The 10,665-nt window shown below is 41.7% G+C and overlaps 1 protein-coding gene and 1 long non-coding RNA gene across 2 annotated transcripts; both read left to right on the top strand.

Moving 5' to 3' along the window:
• The first annotated feature begins 57 nt into the window (after positions 1–57).
• Positions 58–9,406, top strand: LOC115238850. Its single transcript, XM_029812970.1, has 13 exons — positions 58–192; positions 516–641; positions 765–946; positions 1,070–1,329; positions 1,408–1,603; positions 1,710–1,990; positions 2,066–2,466; positions 2,558–2,703; positions 2,892–3,223; positions 3,307–3,441; positions 3,515–3,699; positions 3,795–3,949; positions 6,952–9,406. Exons 2-13 carry the CDS (start codon positions 563–565, stop codon positions 8,026–8,028), a joined length of 3,429 nt encoding a protein of 1,142 aa, XP_029668830.1. The 5' UTR covers positions 58–192; positions 516–562; the 3' UTR covers positions 8,029–9,406.
• Positions 4,155–6,204, top strand: LOC115238853. Its single transcript, XR_003884554.1, has 3 exons — positions 4,155–4,660; positions 5,904–6,087; positions 6,171–6,204. It is a non-coding gene; the product is annotated as an uncharacterized LOC115238853 (long non-coding RNA).
• Positions 9,407–10,665: the final 1,259 nt, after the last annotated feature.

Below are 10,665 nucleotides of genomic sequence, written 5' to 3' on the forward strand. Positions count from 1 at the left end.
CGAGAGAAGAGAGAAGCGCAATGAGAAGTCAGCCCAATTCGTCCTGGGGCCTGGCAGCGCCGCCTGGCGAGGAATGTGGCAGCCAGTTCTTTTTATTTCTCGCGTACGGACACAAGTGGAGAGTGTAACTAATTTATCGAAGATAATCACGGAGAGATACTGGGCCTCGGTATTATCGTACTTTCAAAACGAGTGAGTAAAATCGCGTGGGGACCGGGGAGACTTTGAGTCGAGATCGGCAATCGGCGTCGCCGTCGTCATTTAGTCTTGCGATTCTGCGCGGCCACTGGTTGGCAGATACACCCCGATGACGACGAGAGAGACGATGCGCCCCATTGTTTATTTATACGACTCTCCGGGAGATCCGTCGAAGGGTCTACCTGAGTAGAATCAAATTTGCAAAGGGAGATCCGCGAATGCGATATCCGGATCATCGCACTTCTTTCTTTCTTTCTTTTTCCTGCGTATCTCTTTCTGAAAGGTATCCCGTTTTTTTTTTCTTGTGTGTTCTTTAGACGGACGTACAGAATAATCCACGTCAAATGAGCTGAACTTTACGAAAATGAGCTCGCTACAGCAAGGAAACAGGTTTCTCCCATTCCCGACTAATAATCTACAAAGGAAACAACTGTCTATGCAAGGTGTGTCTTTATATTGTGGTTTTCATAAAGGTGGTAGCGATAATAAGAGACTGTAAAATTTACAGTGTACATTGATAGCTGTTCTCAGGAAGACGCTAAACGAGATGTATTTCTTCTCCACAGGTGGTCTTCCTCAAAGTTTGAGCGGCAGCGAGACTGATGTTTCCACATCTAACGAGAATTTAAGCAACGAAGAAAGATATGTCATAAGACACACGGCGCGACAAGAGCCGCAAGGTCAGGAGAATCAACAGCAGAGTCCCTCCAGGTCTTCCAGTCACAAGGAAAACATACCAAATATTCAGGTACGTTTAAAATATATTGCAATAATTGTAAGAGAATTATAAACAATGTGAAATAATTGTGCAAATGTATCTTTTATGATTCGATATCATCTCGTAAGACTAAGATAATTTGTCACAATACAGGGCAATCTGCATAACAGGAACAGTCTGAAAGATAGTTTGAATGGATCAAACAGGAACAGTCTAAAGGAGAGCTTAAACGGCTCCAATCGGAACAGCCTGAAGGACAGCATCAATGGGTCGAATCGGAATAGTTTGAAAGATAATTTGAGCAATCGTAGCATAGGTTCGAACAGAAGCAGTTTGGATGTATCGACGAGTTCTTACAATACATTGATTATACACAATGCCAACGACGACAGCTCATGGATACCGTCAGGAAGGTAAAAGTTTTTTAATTATTTTAAAGTCTACTTTGCGTATGTGTGTGTGCGCATTTGTGATTTAATTCATGTGGATAGATTATCGGGCATGGTGAGAGAACACGCAGACGTCGGCTACTTGTATTGCGATGGCAATGGCAAGGGCCATACCAATAGTCCTACGATGCAGTCCCTATCCAATCTACCACACGAGGATTATGTTCATGAACAATCTGGCGGCAGTGGTTGTCAGGAAATTACGGACATCCCGGATGATTATCTCAGTCAATCTCAGGTGTGACAAATCATCAATATAGCAATCAATTAACAAATACTGAAGTAAATAATAGCTAACTTGTTTCAAAAGTAGTATTATAAATAATACTTTGAATACATTACAGGTTTTGAAACATCTCGCGAAGGAAGTAAAGGTGCCGCCATATACCAATAATGGAGGTAGCTTGGAAATGAGATTGGGAGAAATGAGAATAAGAGACGGTGATAGGGGGAAGCAGAGTGATAACGAGTACGAGAACAGACGGTGCTACATATCCACCCTGTTACCGTTTAACAAGCAAAAATTTCTCGGGCCGACCGAGAAGTTGACTGTATCGCGATCGCAGCCCGACCTGTCTAAAGTCCTCAGGGAGGAATTGTATCTCACTCGAGTGAGATCACCTCGGTAACGTTATATCTTCTGCGCGTATCCGAATATTTGCACACCACAGTATCTTTTTGACACGATTGATCTTTATAGACCACAGACCAAGGGACGGGAGGAGATAGAGAGGGAGACGACTGAGATATGGCCGCCATCGGAAATGGTTCAGATAGTAATCCAGGAGAACAGCGCATTGAAGCTGGAGCTGGAGCGCTGCTACAACAAAGTTTCCAAGTCGCAAAAGTTGGAGCACGAAATAGCCAAGGTTCATCGCGCCCACGAGGAGCTGGCGGCTTCGTGCGAGCGACGGGAGAAGCTGGAGCGCGCCGCCCGACTGAGACTGCAGAACGATTGTCGTCGATTGACCGAGCTGAATCGCGCCCTGAGAGACCAGATCGACTTGCTGTCCACGCGCACGGACAGCCCGCCGATCGTCGAGACCATGCGAAAGGAGCTGACGCAACGCGAGCTACTCATCGGACAGCTCATCACTCAGAGTACGTTAGAGCTCCGATCCGATCGCACATGAGAATTCGAGTGCTAAATCTGTATTTTTTTGTAACTATTGCGCTCTCGCTATGTTTTTAGATAAAGAATTAACCGCTGCGAAGGAGAGGCAGGAGATCGAACTGGCCGCTCAGCGGGCCACTTTGCAGGAGCAACGTACGCACATTGACATTCTGGACACTGCCTTGACCAACGCACAAGGCAATGTCGTACGGCTCGAGGAAGAAGTAAATTGATTTAATTAATTTAACTGATGAAGTATTACATGTACATTGAATACTCCAGTTATAGTAGACGATCTTTTATCAACAGATTCGTTGATTAGTTTGGTGTGTAATAATGTTTGAGCTTTTGAGATAAAAAGTCCTAAATTTTCTGCCAATTATAGTAAAGAGAGTTTTTACCGTCTGTACAGTGTCGTAAGAAGCAAGTGTACGTGGAGAGAGTCGGTCAGCTTCAGCGAGCTTTGTCTTCGCTTCAAGCGTCTAGTGATAGACGAGAAGAGACGGAAAGACAATTGAGAGGTCAACTGGAGAAAGAGTTGCGCGAGGGTGGCGGGGGTGGTGGCGGAGGTAATTGCAACGAGCAGACGTCGAATGGCGAGACCATCGCGGATCTGAAACGACGGTTGCGCGAGAGGGACGAGAAGATTATGTCTCTCGAGGGAGATGTGGCCAAATGGGAACAACGTTACCTGGAGGAAAGCGCGCTGAGGCAAGCGGCCATCGACGCAGCTAGCTTACCGAAGTGAGTACAAGAATCTTTCTGAGTTTTACGTATCACGCTAATTATTTTTCTTTTCGTTACGCTCACATTTTTGTTCCGTTCAGAGATGCAAAGATCGCCGCACTGGAAAAGACCAGTCAAGACGCGGAGAAATTAATCGCCGAGGCACGCTCCGAGAAGATGAGACACATGGATGAGGTGCATGCCGCGCAAAAGAAATTGGCCGATCTGGAATCCAGGTAAAATGAATCTATTTGTACGTCGTTTAACGACTATTTGGAGTTTTTACGAATCTCATTTCTTATCCGACAGGATGAAGGATCTGGAGTCGAAACTGGCCGAGAGAGACGCCATGATTAGGGTGTTGCAGAAACATACGTACGATAAGGCGGACAGCAGTAGCAGTAGCGGCGTGGGCAGTTACCCCGCCGCGCATTCATCGCACTCAAGTACATCGGCGGATCATCATACCACGCTGACAAGCACACCGGAACTCGGTAAAGATGATCGCATTTAAACGCGATTTAAATGTTTGAAATTCTCCTGCAATACTTTTTTTACGACATATGATATTTTTATTTTCTCTTAAAAGTGAGTAGCGTACTCGGTGGTGGCAGCGGTTACGGCAGCACCGGTTCCTACGGTGTCACCGACAGTTACAAGTATAGGAAACAGGGCAGCTTCGAACAGACCAATAAGAGCCTCGATGATCAATTAAAGGAGCTAGACTCGCAGCTGCTTAGCAAGGTAAGCGTAATAATTTAAGCGTAACATGTCCGCTCATGATTGTTTTCGATCAAATATTTAGGTGGTGATCGAGTTTCGAACTCTGTTTCATCGAATTTTATTTCTGTCTCATATCACGATCTGTTGTTTTTTAGACACACACATGCGCTTCGATTTAAATTAATATTTACATTTCGTTTACGCATTAATATTTCTTTTTTTTTTTTTAAATATTTTATTATAAAAAAACTTCCCGTTATTTTAAAACGAAACTGTTGCCGAATTCTGCGAAATTCGGCTAGCGGCTAGGTTATGTACAATCCGATTCGGTTTGGTTAAATATTAGTTCGCATAGAAATATATAGAGGTCGCTATTTTAGAATAAACCATGAATATATAAAATACATAGATTGGGTATTAACCGTATTTGTTCAGTTTGTTCTTTTCAACTTCTTGCACTTTTCGTTTTTTTTCTTCTCTTTCTCTCCAATTTTTAAATATATATAATTATCTCATTTCGTTCCAGTAAGCTCAGTTAAAAAGAACAAACCTAATATTGATCGATTTTGTTGAGAATTATTTATATATTTTTTCGAAAACACGCAGCAATAACGCATCGGTCTTCGTCGTTTATTTCACGATCCAAGATATGTTTTCTTCGTCTCTCCACGAGAATCTTTTTTCGAAGCGAGTCGCAAGGATGCCGAAATCAAGGAATTCTCAAGAAATGAGGTTAGTCCTTGAAATTCTCTTTTTTATGTCATTGAAAATCCGAGGATTTACCTTTCGTGTCACGCAAATTCTAGCGATTCTTATTTATAGATCCCGTATTCACGTAATTTTGCCTCTATTTTATAGTGCGAAGAATTATAATTATGATTATTGCATTATTGCATCCCGTATTGTGCGTGTGTGTATATGCGTATATGTGGTGTAACAAAATATTACGAAATTATAATATTATATTGTAATATGTATATATATATATATATATATTATATATATATATGTAACATATATGTAATATATGTATATGTAATATATTATAAAAATATTGCACAATTATAAAATATTACATTATCCAAACTCGAATTAAATTGACGCGCGCTCATGTGCGCAGACGCGGCCAATTCAAACTTGTCGGACAGCATCGTGTCGTTGAATATCCTCTTGTCGCGTAAAAACGCGCGAGGTACAATTATTTATTATTAGGTACAATTATTTATTATTTATGAGATTCGCTAGGCGATCGTTGAAATCGGCAGAATGTACGTGCATTCATAAGATTCTTATGTTTACGGCAGTAAATAAATAAAAATAAATCGACGATACAGGTCACAGATCGCGTTATCGCATATATATATAATTGTTCTTATCATTCTGCCACATGTGTATATATACGTTGCATCTCAAGAGTTGTATTCTAATCTTTTTCTCGGTCTCCTTTAACTTATCCTTACCTTTTCTGCGTTTTCGGAATAAAAATGTTACGGGTGATAAAACCCGTGATAGATATGTGTAAGGTGAAAGCTCCGAAGAGCATCGTCGTAGATTGTGACGCCGGTTTAGACGACGCTTTAGCTTTGATTATTCTCTTGGCAGGTCACGTCAATAATAAAATCAAAGTTAAAGCCGTGACTTGCGTTAACGGGAACACCAATGTAAACAATGTGGTGAAAAATGTATTCAGAACGCTGAATGTATGTGGTTGCCAGGAAGTAAGTTATGCAAATTTATATCATCTACTTGACACAAGAGTTGTATCGCTTGATTTATCAATGGAAATCTTTACCATACATTTTAATTCTTTTTTGCTGTATGTTTTTAAATCATTCGTAATTTTAGATCAATTAGTTAAAAACAAACATAAAATTTCTACAAAAAATATGTTTTCTGAGATATGTTTACATTAATATTAAAGATATCAACTATATGGAGGATTGAAAAATTTATATTTAAGATTATTTATTTATAGATACCAGTTTATCGAGGTGCATACTCGCCTTTACTGAATACTCCAAATGCCAAGGAGACAGCATCCGAGGAATATCATGGATCCGATGGATTTGGAGATGTGTACACTGGTGAGCCAGATATGGATAGACTGCAGAAGGAACATGCCGTGTGCGCTCTGCACAGAATTATAACAGAGGATCCTGGTAATATGTCTTTTCGTCATAGTTACACAATATGCAATATTAACTCAATGCGTTTTATTTATCAATTCCATGTTTTAATCAAGGTAACGTCTCTGTGGTCTGTTTGGGTCCCTTGACTACTTTGAGTTCTTTAGCAACATTTTAATAGTCATCGCTGATCGTGAAAATATTACAGGTCGAACATGCGAAGGTATTCTTGTGTTTGTGTTGATAACTGTTTGGAGTATATTTTCTATTATTTATTTATTTTTTAATTAGAAGCGTGACTCGAGTTGGTCAATAGTCGGTATGTACGTTTGAAGAACGAAAGAAATACTGAGATCTCGAGAGTGGAGTTTTTTTAAACGTTTATGGAGTGAAAAACGAGAAACGTTACATACTGATTATTTTCTGATCGAAATTACTTGGTTGATGTTAATCGCAAATTAACATTGTGTGATTTAACACAATAATCTCAATCTTTTTTCTTCTTCCTCTCTTTTGTATTTATCGAGAATCGTATAATACTTTTAATAGCATTTGAATAACTTGTGTTACTTTTACACACACGTGCGTAAGCAGTAGGTTTTTCTTATTAATCTAGCATTTTCCCTTTGTGCCGAATATGTGGTAACCATTTGTCGAAATTATGCTGGAGTAGCCAGCATAGATCTCACACTCTACAAATTAATTCTTTTTACTTAGTTTTCTTTTTTTCTTTCGAATTGCTCCACTAATCCCTCCTGACCCCATGAACCTTCTTCCCACACATCCGAGATATCCTTGAATGTGCATGTGCGAGCGTTTTATACAGCGAGCACTAACCCCTTTTCCAGGTCCCGGTCTCCTATCTGCAACCCGTGCGTTCTTTCTTTCTTGTTTCAGCGGGCACTTTGCTGTTTTCCAGGATTCTCTAATCCAGGCACTGCGTCGCGAAAAGGAAAAATACCCAAGCCACTACTGGCGGGTGTAGATAGCACAGGTACCTCGAGCACCGCCTCGAGCAAAAGCCGGCTGCTGGATGACTCCTCCGGTAGTGGCGGCGACGTGGTATCGCCGAGTATAATCGAGTTTGCAAACGCGGCGGCCAGACTGAAGGGCACTATCTCGCGGCTATCGGACGGCGGTGGCAAGCCGACCGAGGACATGATGCTGCTCGAGAAGCAGGGCAGGAGCTCGCAGCGACAGCGGATGACATCGGAGGTAGGTGGCGAGCCGCGTCGCGCCGGAAGTCTACCGCCTAGCTCGTTACCCCGACCGCCGAGGACGCTCAAAACGACCAGCAATTCCCGCTACTGTCGACTGAGTGACACAGAAACGCGCAAGAAATCGGATCCCGGACCGTCGCTAGATGCAACGAACGGAAGCGGTGCGAAGGGCGGCGGCGTAAAGATGACGCGCGATTCCTCCGGTAACTGTAGCAGCATCGAGTACGGTAGATTCGATACCGCCGCGAAGGTACTGCGCAGTAAGAAAAAGAGCCCCGTGGAGAGCTTTATGACAAACAGCACACTGAAGAAATCGTCGGCTGGCGCGAGTGGCAGCGGTCACGAATACGAGAGGCTGCAGACCGACACGATTATGGGTGGCGGTCGCAAGAAGTCATCGGTGACCGGCAGTAACGGCTGCATGTCGGACGTCGCGGTGAAGCACAGGGAGATTCAAAGCCGTTCGCTCATACCGCCGCCGCCCCCGTCTTCGTCACGTTCTCGCATCGGCGAGTACGGTCGGCTGAGCGATGGCGAGCCCTCCTCGGTGACGGCCGCCCTCAAGGGAGGCGGCAACACGTTGAGGAAACAGACGGGAGGCTCCACCAGGGGCCAGAGCACCGGTAGTATTGTTAGTAGCAAGAGCGGCGGTCGCGATTCCGGCGGAACCGCCAGCAGCGAAGCATCGACGGCTTCCCTGCCGCCAGTCAAAGCGAGATCAATACCGCGTCCCAACTATCGCATCCAATTTTGAAACGCCCGTACATTTACGCGACGTACATTTTATCCCAAAACATTAGTCTCGAGACAGACGGATCTTGAGGAGCCGAGTAGATGATACTCTTGTTGCAATCAAGGATTTAACACATTTCATTATATTTGACAATTGATTTAATCGGATTAGAATTTCTGCATAAAAAGGCTAGTCGCTACCTTATACGCATGAGTTTTAATGAATGATCGTAAATACGGGCACGAGAGTCGAACAAGTACAAGTTTTCGCGAGGCGAGTTCCGATCGTCGACAACAACCTCCCGTTTCTCGTTGCGGTATAACGTAACCCGTGCAGGTTACATTAAACCGGTTCCAATTAAGCAAACGATCACGAACGATCATCAAATGAATATCAAACAATGAGAGTGAAAAAAACCATTAATTATATTTTTTTTTTAACTTTCTTTTTACACCTAAAATTTTGTATAAAATATTATTTCGTAATTATATTAATTTTAACTTGTAATTAATATATAGTTTTATATATTATTTATATATACATAATATTTTTTATATTATGAATTAAATAACATTTCTTCATTGATATTCGTTCATACTCGTTCGTTCAATTTGTGTTGTGTAACTTTTATATGTAAGATTGCGTTGTACCCGATGCGAGAGGACGGCCATAACGAAAAGGAAGCGCCTAGAGTTGTATCACGCCATTACGATTACTATTCACTATTTAGTAAGCCAATATCGCGCAAGCCATAAGACAGACACGAACGACACACGATCTATAACTAACAATGTAGCGATGTAGTGTATGACCTAGTCATTACCAAAGTAACTCTCTCGGTAGAATAGGAAAGAAGAATTGTCTTCTCCTTAATCGTGTCTCGCGATCTGATCACGGCGGCCTTAATAATACAGGATGGGGAGAAAGATACTTCTACATCAAAAGTGCCTTTTCTCGCAGAATCGCCTCGCGCGCGATTCAGGGAACATTGTTTTTTTTTTTTATAAGGAAGTTCCCGGTTTTTCTTTCTTGAAAAGAAGGAAAAGAGATAATTTAATTTTATCCCGAGAATTCATAGAAACACAACTCCCAAACTCCTATCCTAAATTGGTCTAAGCTCCTCGACAAAAGAGAGAGACTGAACTGCGGGACACCGTGACATTGCGCTTTCCTTTGCAATCCTCGCAATACGCGTTCCCGTATTCGCGTATCTCTTCCTTTTTTTATCATCGTACAGAGACAATACTTCTTTTCGCATAGCTTTACCGTAATGTAATAATTTTTCCTAGAAATTCGCGCATAGATTATATGTAAGTCCGTAATATATTTCTATTTACAGTAATTGGTAACGAAATTAAGATAGTCTCTCCGCGCGTAAAAAAGAAAAAAAAAGAAAAAACCGAAACGATGAACGAAAAACGCCAAAGTATTAAAAGTATAAAACTATTATGTGTAACTATATATATATATATATATATATAGCATACTTTATTTTACTTTTTGCCAACAAGTTAGGCAAGAGAGATACGAGGTTTATCAATAATAAATTACAAGGGGTGGATCGCAAATATGGACCGGGAATTTCTGGAGAGATCTATAACTATGAATGTGATTGGGGGAGAGGGTAGAGGGTGGAAGGGGACCAAGTGAGAAAATACAAAGGAGAGATACACAAATAGAGGTTAGCTACAAGTTTTAAACGACTACTTTATTGGCAATTTTTCTAGGCATCAACCTATACTAATTTTACGTTACGTTTTCGTTTGTGTTGCTGTCGTTCTTGGCGTGCGCCATCGAGCGTACTCTTGCATTAACGTCGTATATTTGCCTGTTCACGTGTATGTATGTGTATGCGTGTACGTGTGTGTGTTATGTGTCGATACACGCGTGTACATCGCGCGATATATAGCATACTTTATTATATAAATTGTCTCCTAATATAATTTACCGTATTTATTTGTGTGTTATGTTGTAGTCATCTAATATGTACGCGTGCGCGCTTATATGTAATTCATAGTCCAATTTTTCCCTCCTCGGTATGTAACGCGTAACACGGCGCAGCTAAGCTGAACTTTCTTTCGAAAATCTTGTAATATACAGATATGGATGGATATTGTGATGTAGCGAAGCTATAGAATAAGGCTCTCTAAGAATAAGCATGCGAGATGGGGTAACGTTTCCCGCGAAATGGCACAAGGTTCGGAATTCGCCGGAAGAGGTTCTTGATAAAAGTGGCGAAATTAATATTTTCAGAGTGACGTTGGTACGAAACAGAATCGCGCTGTTGAATGATAATAATAATGTTGCGTTCGATGATTTGGAATACCGTGTCTCTACTGTATTCCAATCTTCTGGTTCAGCCAAGTGAACTATCGATCTGCTTCGTTTTTCGACTTCGTTCCAGAGGTGTGTTTCCTATTTCCTATCTCTCCCACGCAAGGAGAGACAGGCGAAGCGATATCGCGAGATGGACGGGATACATCAGTGTATCTTTCATATGCAAAAGAATACCAAATGCGACATCACCAAAGAAAGAAAAAGCGTTTATAGTACGGGCTGCGTAGCTATATTATCTACGTGTCCACGTGTAAAAACGAGTATACATGCATCGTTCCTATAATATTTCCACGTGCGAGTTGAAGCGAGATTTCCGGAAGA

This window comes from Formica exsecta, unplaced genomic scaffold (assembly GCF_003651465.1).
Source record: "Formica exsecta isolate Colony F162 unplaced genomic scaffold, ASM365146v1 scaffold36, whole genome shotgun sequence".
Lineage (NCBI taxonomy): Eukaryota > Metazoa > Arthropoda > Insecta > Hymenoptera > Formicidae > Formica > Formica exsecta.

What these genes read in the sequence shown, in the direction of transcription:
- LOC115238850 (XM_029812970.1), top strand. Translation starts at nt 563, where the DNA reads ATGAGCTCGCTACAGCAAGGAAACAGGTTTCTCCCATTCCCGACTAAT. An exon ending in ACTCGAGTGAGATCACCTCG is followed by an intron (nt 1,991 to 2,065) that starts GTAACGTTATAT and finishes TGATCTTTATAG; the next exon opens with ACCACAGACCAAGGGACGGG. An exon ending in GACGCAGCTAGCTTACCGAA is followed by an intron (nt 3,224 to 3,306) that starts GTGAGTACAAGA and finishes TGTTCCGTTCAG; the next exon opens with AGATGCAAAGATCGCCGCAC.